Source organism: Chrysemys picta, chromosome 17 (assembly GCF_011386835.1).
Source record: "Chrysemys picta bellii isolate R12L10 chromosome 17, ASM1138683v2, whole genome shotgun sequence".
Taxonomy (NCBI): Eukaryota; Metazoa; Chordata; order Testudines; family Emydidae; genus Chrysemys; species Chrysemys picta.
Genome location: NC_088807.1, coordinates 9302620 through 9316981, shown reverse-complemented (window position 1 = coordinate 9316981; position 14362 = coordinate 9302620). Strand labels below are relative to the sequence as shown.

Genomic DNA, 14362 nt, shown 5'->3' with positions numbered 1-14362 from the left:
CTTCAGAGTTTTTCAATCTGTGGTCCGTGAGCCCCGGGTGTCTGCAGACTATGCCTAAGGGGTCAACAAAAGGTTGTCAACAAGGAGTCTGGTGGCACCTTAAAGACTAACAGATTTATTTGGGCATAAGCTTTCGTGAGTTAAAACCTCACTTCTTCGGATGCATAGAGTGAAAGTTACAGATGCAGGCATTATATACTGACACATGGAGAGCAGGGAGTTACTTCACAAGTGGAGAACCAGTGTTGAGAAAAGGTTGTCGTTACCATAGAACCATGGTTTTCAGCCTGTGGTCCATGAACCCCTGGGGGTCCACAGACAATGTCTGAAATTTCCAAAAGGGCCCCCACCTCCATTTGAAATATTTCAAGGTCCGCAAATGAAAAAAGGTTAAACCCCCCTGGCTTAGAGCGTCTTCATCGGAAGCGCTAGAGCAGCGCAGCTGCGCTGGTGCAAGTTTATAGTGTCGACCTGCCCTAAGACTCCAGTGTGTCTCTGACCTGTACAGGTGCAGGGGGCCTGGCCAATTCTTGCTGCTGAACATCAAGTCACTGGGAAGCCTGGGTTTGCAAGGTCCACAAATTATCCCAGAAGCAGAGTAAGGGATAGTTGATTGATGGCTGTGCTAAGATAACAAACGATATCTTCATTTCCCAGTCTTGTTGGTCTTCATCGACTCAGGCTGTAAGAATGGAACCAATGGTGTAATTTACTCTCTCCACTGCCCTTTTACTCACAGGATAGACAACACTGGTACTCACCTTGGTTATCTGGAGTTCTCAGCAAACCTCGTGTAGTAACCGTGATACAAATTCCTTCTCCTCATGACTGCAGACGCTGCCTGGTGGGATGAATTGCAACTCTACCTGTTTCATCAATGCAGTCATAGCTGTTTCAGTCCTTTTACCTTTCAGTCACTGCAGCACCACATGCTTTGGGAAAGTGTCAAACATGGTCAGCAACTACCAATTTCCAGCCAGTGTTGCTCATAATTGTTTTCAGCTTTGGGAAATTGGCCCACTGGCCCTCCCTGTCCCAGCTTCACCAGAATGGGCTGCTAGAAAGAGCCAGCCCTTTTCATCTGGCCTGCTGGGCCCTGACCTCTGTCTGCTCCCCATGCTTCTAGGTGACGAGGGACCAACTCTCGTTGATTGTGCCTGAAGCAGATTGTGGTAGACCGCTCAAGGCAACCCCTGGAGGTCTCAACTCACTGCTCTTCCCTTCCAGCAGGGCAGCCTGTTAGGGCAGGGTGTGCCGAAGTGCTGAGGCCTCCAGCAGGGGGCAACAAACATCTGGTACAACCCATCACTGCTGTCAGGGCATAGATTCATAGATTCTAGAAGTGGAAGAGACCTCGAGAGGTCATCGAGTCCAGTCCCCTGCCCTCATGGCAGGACCAAATACTGTCTAGACCATCCCTGATAGACATTTATCTAACCTACTCTTAAATATCTCCAGAGATGGAGATTCCACAACCTCCCTAGGCAATTTATTCCAGGGTTTAACCACCCTGACAGTTAGGAACTTTTTCCTAATGTCCAACCTAAACCTCCCTTCCTGCAGTTTAAGCCCATTGCTTCTTGTTCTATCCTTAGGTGCTAAAATAAACAAGTTTTCTCCCTCCTCCTTATGACACCCTTTTAGATACCTGAAAACTGCTACCATGTCCCCTCTCAGTCTTCTCTTTTCCAAACTAAACAAACCCAATTCTTTCAGCCTTCCTTCATGGGTCATGTTCTCTAGACCCTTAATCATTCTTGTTGCTCTTCTCTGGACCCTCTCCAATTTCTCCACATCTTTCTTGAAGTGTGGTGCCCAGAACTAGACAAAATACTCCAGTTGAGGTCTAACCAGCTCAGAGTATAGCAGAAGAATGACTTCTCATGTCTTGCTCACAACACACCTTTTAATGCATCCCAGAATAATGTTTGCTTTTTTTGCAACAGCATCACACTGTTGACTCATATTTAGCTTGTGGTCCACTATAACCGCTAGATCCCTTTCTGCCGTACTCCTTCCTAGACTGTCTCTTCCCATTCTGTATGTGTGAAACTGGTTGTTTCTTCCTAAGTGGAGCACTTTGCATTTGTCTTTATTAAACTTCATCCTGTTTACCTCAGACCATTTCTCCAATTTGTTCAGATCATTTTGAATTATGACCCTATCCTCCAAAGCAGTTGCAATCACTCCCAGTTTGGTATCATCTGCAAACTTAATAAGCGTACTTTCTATGCCAATATCTAAGTCGTTGATGAAGATATTGAGCAGAGCCGGTCCCAAAACAGACCCCTGCGGAACCCCACTTGTTATACTTTTCCAGCAGGATTGTGAACCATTTATAACTACTCTCTGAGAATGGTTATCCAGCCAGTTATGCACCCACCTTATAGTAGCCCGATCTAAGTTGTATTTGCCTAGTTTATTGATAAGAATATAATGCGAGACTATTGTGACGGGTTGGATCTCAGAAACCCCCTTGGGAGCTGCCACCTAATGTACCAAGACTACTTCGATTCCTGTTTTCCCTGTCAGCTCAGGACTCCAGCACCCTGTCTTGCTGAGCCAGACACTCCCGTCTGCTCTGACAAAGACCCAGGGTCTGAATTACTTGCTCCAAAGCTGCAAGTTTACCTGAAAGCAGCTCACAGAAGTATGCTTGTCTTTAGCACTCAGATGCCCAACTCCCAATGGGGTCTAAACCCAAATAAATCTGTTTTACCCTTTATAAAGCTTATACAGGGTAAACTAATAAATTGTTAACCCTCTATAACACTGATAGAAAGATATGTACAGTTGTTTGCTTCCCCAGGTATTAATACATACTTTGAGTTCATTAATAATTAAAAAGAGATTTTATTAAATACAGAAAGTGGGATTTAAGTGTTTCCAAGTGGTAACAGACAGAACAAAGTAAGTCACCAAAAAAATAAAATAAAATGCACAAATCTATGTCTAATCAAACTGAATACAGATAATCTCACCCTCAGAGATGCTTCAGTAAGTTTTTTCTCAGACTGGACACCTTCCAGGCCTGGGCCCAATTCTTTCCCCTGGTACAGCTCTTGTTCCCGCTCAGGTGATAGCTAGGGGATTCTTCATGATGGCTCCTCTCCTCCTCTCTGTTCTGTCCCACCCCTTTACATCTTTTGCATAAGGCGGGAACCTTTTGTCCCTCTGGGTTTCTACCACCCCACACTGGAAAAGCACAAGGTTAAAGATGGATTCCAGTTCAAGTGACATGATCACATGTCACTGCAAGACTTCCTTACCCACTTGCCAGCACACAGGTATACAGGAAGACTCACAGGTAAAACACAGCCATCTTTAGACAATTGTCCTAGTTAATAGGAGTCATCAAGATTCCAAACCACCATTAATGGCCCACACTTTGCATAATTACAATAGGCCCTCAGAGTTATATTTTATATTTCTAGTTTTAGATACAAGAGTGGTGCATTTATACAAATACGATGATCACAGTCAGTAGATTATAAGCTTTGTAATGATACCTTACAAGAGACTTTTTGCATCAAGCATATTCCAGTTACATTATATTCACTTATTATCATGTTTTTATAAAACTATTCCAGTTACATTATATTCACTTATTATCATGTTTTTATAAAACCATATAGACTGCACAACGTCACAACCATATCAAATGCTTTACTAAGTTTTGTGTTTGCACATAGCCAGTATGCTCAGGTCCGGATCACTTGCGCCTCTGCACCTTCCCATTTGTAATTCTGTGATAAATTCTCCTTTATCCGTCAGTCTCCTTTAGGCCCAGCCCGAGTCAGGGGCCATACTTGTTGTGTTAGAAAATTATCACTGATCATTCTTAGAAACTCGAGGGATTGTTTTTCTCGTGGCAGCACGAGACCCCTGCAGGCTCCCATAGACTGATCCCCCAGAGCAACACAGAGTGTCTTTCTACACATTGCAGCGGGTATTCAAAGTGCTGTTCACCCTGGTCTTTGAGCTGGGGGGCGTTGCAGACTCCTCTTGCCATGGCTCAATGGGAACAGTGTTCCCTACACTTTCCATGTCCAGCACTGTTGAGTGCTCACTAACTGTAAAGCAATTCAGGGTGCCACCTCCCACTGCCCTGGGCCCACTCTGCTCTTCCTAAATGAGGAGTGTTGCCCATTTGTTGCATTAGCCATAGTGGGGCCTTGATGGGTTTCTTTAAGAGGAGAAATTGATTACACAAGTGAAGTGTTTCTTTGGTGCGATCTCATTTATTTACAAAGTCCTGTTTCCCTGAACACAGTACAAAACAAAAAGCAGCCGGCATTTTCCTTTCTCTCAATTTCCAGAGTCTGCCTCTCCAGCCAGTCCTGTGTCTCAAGGCGCTATGTTCCCTATGTGACTCTAGATCAGATGCACAGGAACCTCCCTGAGTGTTTATTTCCTTGGTTGTTTGCAGACTCAGGCATCTCAGAAGTGGCTCCGCTCCGACTGGTGAACGGCCCGAGTCGCTGCGCTGGGAGAGTCGAGGTGCTTCACAACCAGCTGTGGGGAACCGTGTGTGATGGCAGCTGGGACTTGTCTGAGGCTGAAGTCGTGTGCAGGCAGCTGGGCTGTGGGATGGCGTTATCAGCACCACGTGGGGCTCACTTTGGACAAGGATCTGACCGTGTGTGGCTGGATGAGGTTCAGTGCACAGGGGCAGAAGCTGCCCTCACCAAATGCAAGGCTAAGCCTTGGGGAGAGCATGGCTGTAACCACGGAGAAGATGCCAGTGTTGTGTGCTCAGGTAACACCCAGGGCGGAAGGAGCCTTGCTGCTGGAAGTGGGGTGGGGGCTCTGCAGAGGGTGCTAACCCCTGGGAGTCAGCCTAGGTGTGTTGGTGTGTGTGTGCGTTTCGGGGTTTGTGTGTGATTGTCTCTGTACCTGTTTCTGGCAGTGTGTGTGTGTGTGTGTGTGTGTGTGTGTGTGTGTGTGTGTGTGTGAAGGGGTGTACACAGGACAGTCTATGGATATTTGCATACATGTGTGGCACTTAGGGTTGCCAACCCTCCCAGACTGCCCGGGAGTCTCCCAGAATCGGCCTCCATCTCCCAGAGGCTACTGAAACCAATCCGGGAGATTTTAGGTGCTAAAAGTCCAGCAGCGCAGCAGGGCTAAGGTAGGCAGCCTACCTGCCCTGGCTCCACATGGCTCCCAGAAGCGACCAGCATGTCCCTCTTGTTCCTAGGTGCAAGGGTGCCCAGGCGGTCTCTGCGCACTGCCCTGTCCTGAGTGCTGACTCTGCAGTTCCCATTGGCTGCAGTTCCCATTCCCCTCCTGCACTCCAACCGCCTGCCTCAGCCCTAAGCCCCCTCCCGCACCCAAACTCCCTCCCAAAGCCTGCACCCCACACCCTCTCCTGCACCCCAACCACCTGCCCCAACCGGATGAAAGTGAGGGTGGGGGAGAGTGAGCGACGGAGGGAGGGAGGATGGAGTGAGCGGGGGCGGGGCCTCGGAGAAGGTGGCAGGGCAAGAGCGTTTGGGTTTCTGCGATTAGTTGGCAACCCTAATGGCAGTATGTATGCATGTGACAGTGTGTGTATTTGAGGCAATGTGTGTGTGTGCATAACGACGTATGGGGGTTGTGCATGGGACTCTGTGTATGTGTCTGTTTGTGAGGCAGCATGTGTATGGGGGAGTGCATGTGTGTGTGAGTGTGTGAGTGCGCGCACACATGCACACAGGTGGGATGAAATAGAAATGGCTCCTCTCTGCTCTGTGCAGACACACACACCCCATCTGCGTGCAGTGCTGTGCATCCGGGCGCCTGGCGGCTGGGAACAGCCTCTCATGCCCTGTGCTTTGTGTTTCAGATCAGGGCCAGCTGAGGCTGCGGCTGATGAGTGGCCCAAGCCCCTGCTCCGGGCGAGTGGAGGTGCTGATTAACGACACCTGGGGTGCCGTATGTGATGCCGGCTGGGGCCTGCCAGAGGCAGGGGTGGTGTGCAAGCAGCTGGGCTGCGGCATGGCGCTGTCAGCCCCGGGGGTTGCTCAGTTCGGCCACGGGGCCGACGACGTCTGGCTGGAGGGCGTGAGCTGCTCGGGCCAGGAGTCTCTCATCAGCGAGTGCCAGCTGAGCCGGCTGGGTCCCAGGCTGTGTGGCCGTGGCTCTGAGGCCAGCGTGGTGTGTGCTGGGCAGGCCGGTGAGTGCCCAGCTCCGTAGCCATGCCCATGTTTCTGCAGACACGGGATGGGTGGGAGTGACACCCTGGCCGAGGTTACTGACTGTCCCAGAGGTTCCCACAGCCTTGGTCAGCCTGGGACACCACTCCTAGGTCTCTGAGCAGCCTCCTCCACCACAGGGCTCCCTCTCCTGCCAGCCCTCGGTCCTGTGCTGGAGTCTGCTACCCCTGCAGGCAGACCCAGAGCACAGATCTGGGGGGCAGAGAGCCTGTGGGGCCTGGGGGAGGAGTCTGGGGGCAGGGCCTGAGAAGGAGTCTGAGGGACAGGGCCTGTGGGAGAAACTGGGGAGAAGCCTCTGGGAGTTAGTTCCCCAACCCTCTCTATAACACATCCCCCTCCCTCGGACTCCTTGGGCTGGGAATGGTCCCTGGGGGCAGCCCAGCCCTGAGCCGCGTCCAGCACCCCAACTCCCTGCCCCAGCCCTGAGTCCCCTCCTGCACCCAAACTCCCTTCCAGAGCCCGCACACCCTCCTGCACTCCAACCCCTAGCCCTGAGTCCCCTGCTGCACCCAAACTCCCTCCCAGATTCTGCATCCCCTTCTGCACCCCGGCCCCCGGCCTGAGCCACCTTCTGCACCCAAACTCCCTCCAAGAGCCCACATCCCCTCCCACACCAACCCCCTGCCTCAGTCTGGTGAAAGTCAGTGAGGACTTGGGAGAGTGAGCAACGGGGCCGGGGGGGGGGGCGGGTGATGGAGTGAGAAGGGTCGTGGCCTTGGGGAAGGAGCAGGGGACAGGTGTGGGGCAAGGGTGTTCGGGTTTATGTGATTAGGTAGTTGGCAACCCTACCCCTTAGCCACCCCCAGCGCAGGGCCCTGCACTGCCCCACACTCCACCCTCCTCCCCGGGGCCTGTGGCAGAGGGGGTGGGGTTGACCAGCCAAGGTTCTAAGGGCAAGGAACTCAATCCCGGGTGGGGCTGTGGGTTGGGGCAGGGAGGTGTCCTCAGGATGGGGGCTGTGGAGTGGGGGACAGAGTCAGACAAATAGGGACTGTGGGGAAGGAGAGGGAGTCAGCCGTGGGGGGGCCCATGGGGTGGGGACAGAGACAGGCCATGGGGAGTTATTGGGGAGGGGATGGAATCAGCCTTGGCAGGGGGCTCTGGGAGGGGAGAGAGTCAGTCTCAGGGGCTGTGGGGCAGAGGCAGGGGTCAGCCCCATGGTTGTGGCAGGTCCGTGGGGCAGGGGCATAGCTCACTGCCCGGCTCTCTCCACAGGCTCCGGGCTGCTCTGGTCTGTGCTCCTTGGCCTGGGTGCTGTCGTGGTGCTGATCTGCGGGGTCCTGCTCTGCTGGAGGATGCGGCGGGACAGAGCCGCTGGGAACCCCCTGGGTAAGAGCCCTGAACCCGGAGCACAGCGCTGCAAGGAAGCGGGGCTGGGATGAGGGTTGCCCTCCTGACCCTGGAGTCCAGCCCCAGCTGGAACCCAGTGCCCCTGAGTGGCAGCCCAGTGCCTTGTCCAGCTGCCTGGGGACCTGCTGCTCTCACAGCTGCTGGGGACCCTGCTCTGGCTGCCACGCACAGGCCCAGTGTCCCAGCCTGCGGTTGCCCCGTCCCTACAGCCCTGCCCTGGCAGTGATGTAGGGTTGCCAGGCATCCGGTTTTCGACTGGAACGCCCGTTCGAAAAACGACCATGGCAGATCCGGTCAATGGCGCAGTCGGGGTCCGGGACTATGGCAGGCTCCACACGCTGCCTCCGCCCCGAGTGCTGGCGCCACAGCTCTCATTGGCTGGGAACTGCAACCAATGGGAGCTGTGAGGGCGGTGCCTGCAGATGCGAAGGCAGCGCGCAGAGCCTCCCTAGCCGCCCATGCACCTAGGGGCCACAAGGACCTGGGAGCCGCTTCCTGGGAGCCACAGTAAGCGGCGCAGGGACCTTGCACCCCTAACCCCCTCCCAGACCCTCACCCCTTGCTCCAACCTGAAGTCCCCTCTGACACACTCCCTCCTGGAGCCTGTCCCCCCCACACACATCCCAACCCCCTGCCCCAGCTCCCTCCTGCACCCCAAACTCCTCTTCCCCGCCCCTGCCATAGAGCCCACAGCCCAAGCCGGAGCCCTCACCTCCTCCCCCCTGTACCCAACCACCCTGCTCCAGTCAGGTGAAAGTGCATGAGGGTGGGGGAGAGTGAGCGATGGAGGGAGGGGGCATGGAGCGAGTGGGGGTGGGGCCTTTGAGAAGGGGAGGGGTAGGGGTGTTCAGCTTTGTGCGATTCAAAAGTTGGCAATCCTACGGTGGGGTCCCATTCACAAGGCGCCCTGGCACCTGGGTGAGGTGGGGCTGGGGGCAAAGGTCATTGGCCCGGGTGCTTCACCCTGTCCTCTTGCTTGCAGGCCATGTGCACCTGGAGGAGCTGGGGGCTCCAGGAACCCCGCCCCAGCTCCAGGGTGCGGCAAATCCAGAGCCCCCGGAGGACCCCGACAGCGAGATGACCTGGCTGGTGAGGGAAGATGTGGTGCTGTGAGAGCCGCATGCCAGCCAGGCTGGGCTGGTCTCCGCCTGCAGTGAGAGATGGGCCGGTGGGATCCTGCACAAAGCAGCCCCAGGGCTACCAGCTGCCTGGACTGTGGGGATGCTGATGGGGATCGTCTGGGGGCTGGGGGTCTCCACTCCCCCCGTGGGGCCCCTGGCACCATTGTCCCCCCAGCTAACTTGGAAGGCTCCCCTGCTCCGCCCCAGCCCCAGCTTTCCCTGGTGTAGTGTAAGCGGGGGAATGGTCCCGCTATTGTGGGGAACTTTCCTGGCTTCTGCACTATCCCGGTGAAATGGGCTAGCGAAAGGATCCGAGTCCTTGCTCCCACTTCCTTTACCCAGAGGCCTCCCTGCCCTTGAGGACTCCCCTTCCACTCTCCTGTCTGGCAGTGTCCTCGTAAACCCCGACAAGGCTGGTCCCAGGATTCCTGGGGGGCTCGACCCCCAACCCTGCTGTGGTCACCCAGGACAGGGGCTAGGGTGTCCCCACTCCAGGGTACTCTCTCTGCACTGGGCACCTCCCTGACCCACTGATCATTTCATACAATTTAAAGCAAATACAAGTTGTTTAATTAACAATTAATTTTAAAAAAGAATAAGGAAAAATGGGAAAGGTTAAAGGAAAACACATCACCCTGCTCTGTGGCAGGGAACATCACAACCAGTGTCTCTGGAACGTCAGGGCAGTTCACAGTCTGTTCCTTGTAGGTCCCAGGTTCCTTGTAGGTCCCAGGCCCTGGCTGTGCTGCAGAGACGCTGTGGATTGGACACTTGCTCTGGTGGTGGCCACACGCTCTCAGGCTCTAGGTGGCAGGACCCTTCTTCCCAGCGTCGCCCCCGCCCGGTCAGGGTTATGGTCCCCCTGCAAGTCTGGCCTGCAAGGCCTCTTGGCTGAGGCGTCTCCCTGTGCTGGGCCCACTGCCCAGGGTCCCCCTCCCCTCCCCAGCTGCTCACCGCACTCGGACTGCACACTGCTCCAGACTGCCCCAGCCCCAGCTCCGGACTGCTCCAGCCCCGGCTCCAGCTCCACTCTGCCTCAGCACGGCTGCTGCTGCTGCTCTGCCTTCAGCTCCCTGGGCTGCTTGTCTGGCCCCTCTGGCTCTGGTTACTGCAGCTCTGCCCCCAGGACAGCTCTGCTTTGCAGGCTGCTTCTGTGACTCCGCTCCCAGCTCTGACCTGCTTCCTGGCTGCTTGTCTGGCCCCTCTGGCTCTGGTGGCTGCAGCTCTGCTCCCAGGGCAGCTCTGCTCTCTCTGGGCTGTGCTCTGGCTTTGAGGCTGCAGCTCTGCTTCCAGCAACTTAGCTCGGGCCCCTGCTCTCTCCTTAGCTCGGCCCCACTCTGTCTGACTCAGGCCATTCCAGTTCACAGGGAGGACAGGACCCCCTCTGGCCTCCTGACTCCCTGATTAGCCTGCCCGCCCTGTCAATCAGGCTGATCTGGAGCATTGACCTCTCCCCATTGTTCCTGGGGATTGTCAGTCTCAGGCTCCTGATTTGCCATCGACCCCTCCCCTTTTAGTGCTGGGAGCTAGCCAACCAAAACACCCCACTGAATGTTAGTAAGGGGGCAACAGTCCCCTTACAGTAGCTCCCAGCAGCTCCGATGCCCATCCCTGAGCAGCCTGTGCCCAGCCATGCAGACAGCATGTGGTGCGCCCTGCAGAGCCATTGTCTGGTGCACTGGGACAGTCGGTTCCTTCCCCATGACACGACCATCCCAACATTTAAATGAGCTATGGGGAGAAATTGACTATAGGTGTCTGCCTGTTCCTGATGCACCAGGGCCTGGTAAAGCCTGGTGTTCTCATCTGTCTGTGCCCAATACAGCCTGATCTCAGGGTACCAGGCCCTGTCTGTCTGTGCCCAATGCCCCCTGAACTCAGGGCGCCAGGCCCCATCTGTCTGTATGTGCCCAATACACCCTGATCTCAGGGCACCAGGCCCTGTCTGTGTGTCTGTGCCCAATGCCCACTGAGCTCAGGGGGCCAGGCCCCATCTGTCTGTCTGTGCCTGATTCCCCCTGCACTCAGGATGCCAGGCCCCATCTGTCTGTCTGTGCCCGATGCCCCCTGAGCTCAGGGCACCAGGACCTGTCTCCTCTCTCTGTGCCCAATGCCCCCGGAGCTCGGGGCACCAGGCCCCGTCTTTCTATGCAGCAGCCAGCTCGGGCCCCCAGTAAATGAGCATTACAGCTTCTAGTGTGTAGATAAGGTGCAGAACTGAGTGCAGCTGCATGATGGTGCCTTGCTTACTAGAAAGGAATGGGCTGGGTTACAGATACAGATACAGAGAGCTTCCCTCTAACCTTCCCAAATTCCCGCCCCGCTCTGTCCTGGCCCCTCAGTCCTGCCCCACCCGCTCCTTACGCTGTATAAACACCCTGCGGTAATATTACACAGCTAGACACGGAGACAGCAGCTGTGTCCAGACACAAGCCCTCTTGCACATTTCACAGGGGATGATGATGTTGGGGAACAACCACATTATTCCCCCTTCTCTTTGCCTTAGTAGCATATTGACAGCTGAAAGATGTGTTTTTGCCATTTTCTGATTTCTTGTAATTCCTAAAAACGTCCACAAGGTGTCACTGGCTCTCTACTCCTCGAAATGCTCCACTCTCACCCCCTCTGTAGTAGGGTGACCATATGTCCTGTTTTGGCAGGGACAGTCCCCTTTTTCAGCTCTCTTCTGGCCGTCCCTACTTTTTCACTAAAACTGGACATTTGCCCTGATTTGTGAAGGAAGCGCTGCCTTCAGAGCTGTCCCCCCGGGCAGCAGTCCCCGCTCTCCGACAGGGGTTAGTGGCAGTGCTCTAATACGTAAACGCTGATTTTTTCTGGTTAGCTGAGTTGCAGCTGCAGGCTGAAAGCAGCGTGATGTCTCTTCCCAGCTCCAAGGTTTGCCTCGCTTTGGAGCCTGAGTGTTGAGACAGTGTGAAATAGGAAGGGTTTTTAATTGTACGTTTTGTTGTAGCTCAGAGTCTCCCTGAGCCAAAAAAGCTGCCTGTCGTAGAGGCAGAGTGCCGTGTTCAGATGCTGGGCTGGGCCAGTTTTCCGAGAAAGCCTTGTGAAGGAACACTTGCAAATCAATTCTACCCTGGTGTTTCAGTAGTAGATTTACCAGGCCATAGAGATCTCTGGAGATTAACTTGGCCCATAGCAAGAAATTGGTTCAGCAAAATAGGGGCTGTCAGGAGCAGGGTGCCAGCCAGAGGCAGACTGATATGTATCCAAAACATCCCTACAAGGAGCACACACAGTTCATTCACACACATGTTCTCCTTTGTCAAGGACTGGTTGTGTTACAAGTAAGGGTGGCAATACTACCATGCTACTCTTACTTCTTTGCTGCTGCTGGCGCGGGTGCTGTCTTCAGAGCCAGGCAGGCCAGCAAGCAGCTGATGCTCTCCATTGCCCAGCTGTGAAGGCAATGCTGCCACCAGTCACATGATGTTGCCAGGTGATACTTTTGGTTGTTTTTTTGGCGGTGGGGGGGCTTATGCATACCTGTGTCCTTAGAAGAATCAATAGTTTGTGTGTGGTCATTTTTTGCTATAAAAATGTCTAGGAAACATCTGTGTAATTGTAATGAAGACCTCCAAAAACAGTTCAAGTTTTTTAAAAAAAGACACTTCAACATTGGACAACAGCAAAGTTGTATGTGAGACATGTGGAGCACATTTCTCCATTGCTAGAAGTGTAATGACATTACCCAACACCTTCAAAGCAAGAAACACAGAGATGCTGATAAAAGTAAGTGTTTAACACCAAGTGTTTCAGGATTTTTTTCTGAGGCAAGACACAGTAGCTGAAAAAGTTTTTGCCAATGAGGGAGTGTTTGCTTACCACTCAGTGCGGCACAGTTTCCAGTCTAGTGACTGTACATCACCGTTAATTAGGAAACTATGCCAACCAAAATTTTCATCTGCTCGCACAAAATCTGAGGCAATCGCTTGCAACGTCTTAGCCCCTTTATCCATTGAAAAAAATGCAACTTGAGTTGGATAAGTGTTCCTTCATTATGCTTTCCCATCCCTGTTCTACATGCTTCCCAAGATACACAAACAGGGAAACCCAGGCAGACCCATCATAGCTGGCCATGGCACTCTTACTGAAGGAATATCAGGATTCATAGAAACCATCCTCAAAGCACTCACTGCACAAAATAACTGCGAGAGCAGTAGGACAATGGAACAGACTGCCTAGGAAGGTTGTGGAAGCTTCTTCACTAGAGGATTTCAGAAGGAGGCTGGAGCCATCTGGCTGCATGGGCGATAGGTGGAGCCCACTTTGGGGATGCTAACCCAGGCTCCACCCCTTCCACCCCCTTCCCACAGCTAGAGCCCTGAGACCTCCTCCCTGTCCCCCCCTTCCTCTCCCCATGGCGGGTGTAGTGCGAGAAATTGCTATGTGTAGGAATTTGCTACATCAGATGTAAAAAAAATGCTATCTGATGTAGCAAATTCCTACACATAGCAATTTCTCACACTAAACCGGAGCCTCCAGACCCCTCCCCCGGAGGAGCCCCAAGACACCCCCCTCGGCTGGAGAAGTCCCCTCATGCCCGGAGGAGCCCCCCCCCCAGAGGAGCCTGGGGCCAGCCAAAGCCCCAAGCCCCCCTGTGACATTCTATACCTTGGGGGAGCATCCTGGAACCCCCATATTCCCTATTTTCTTATAATGGTGATCTTACATATCAAGCATGTCTTGTAAGGTACCAGGGGAAAGGTTATAACCTGCTGAAAGTCATTTCTCTATCCATATATGTATATCGTTAATGCATATGAAGTTATGAGAATTGTGTTGTATGATTGTCACTAAAACATGCTGTAAATTGGGGAATCAGACAGATATTAGCTCCCCAGAAGCAACAACAAGGAAAGTAACCAGGCGGGTGTCAAACCACCATCAACAGCCTTTGTCCAGGAAGGGCGCTACAGTTCAATGACTCACCTGCATAAGGCCACACTGGGGGAATTGCTCAACTTTACCTGGGGACTCAGCAATGCCCCAGACGTGCCTGGACTTGTGTTCTCCAAGAACATGGACTGAGGGTATAAAACAGACACAGAAGCCATGTTCTGGGCCCTTCTCCTGCCCCCACTTATGCTGCAAGGACATAAGACACTGAGAAGAAGACAAGACTCCAACAGAGGAGATTGGCCCAGATTTAAGGAACAAATCTGTATATTAAGGACTGCAATATCCAGTGGGGTGAGAAAAACTGCTTAATCTAGATGTTGTCCAGTCTAATAGGGTTGAGAGTTTAGACTGTGTGCTTATATTTTATTTCTTTTGGTAACTAACTGACTTTTTGCCTACCACTTAATATCACTTAAAATCCATCTTTTATAGTCAATACATTTGTTTAATTGTTTATCTTTACCAGTGTGTTTGTATGAAGTGTGGGGTAAATCTGCTCAGGTTTGATAAAGGCTGGTGTATGTCCACTTCCCATTGTTGAAGTGGTGAACCAATTAATAAATTTGCACTGCCCATCTTGAGCAGTGCAAGACGGTATATTCCTGAGGTACAGTGCCAGGAGCTGGGGGGATTTGGCTGGTGCCTTTCTCTGTGTGATTCATGAGTGGCTCTGGGAGCATTCATGCAATCTAGCTGGGTGTGGGGCTCCACAAGCGGTTGTGCTGAGTGATCACAGCGCCTGGAGGGGTTTGCTGCTTGTCACTAGCAAAGCAT

At 53.2% G+C, this 14362-nt stretch overlaps 1 protein-coding gene across 1 annotated transcript in view; it reads left to right on the top strand.

Moving 5' to 3' along the window:
* The window catches only part of LOC101934392 (deleted in malignant brain tumors 1 protein-like), a 278680-nt gene extending 264630 nt beyond the window's left edge, over positions 1-14050 (top strand). The window contains 4 exon segments of the mRNA XM_065571840.1: positions 4430-4759; positions 5828-6157; positions 7413-7526; positions 8530-14050. Coding sequence (XP_065427912.1) covers positions 4430-4759; positions 5828-6157; positions 7413-7526; positions 8530-8660 — 905 coding nt within the window. The 3' untranslated portion in view covers positions 8661-14050.
* The last annotated feature ends 312 nt before the right edge of the window (positions 14051-14362 follow it).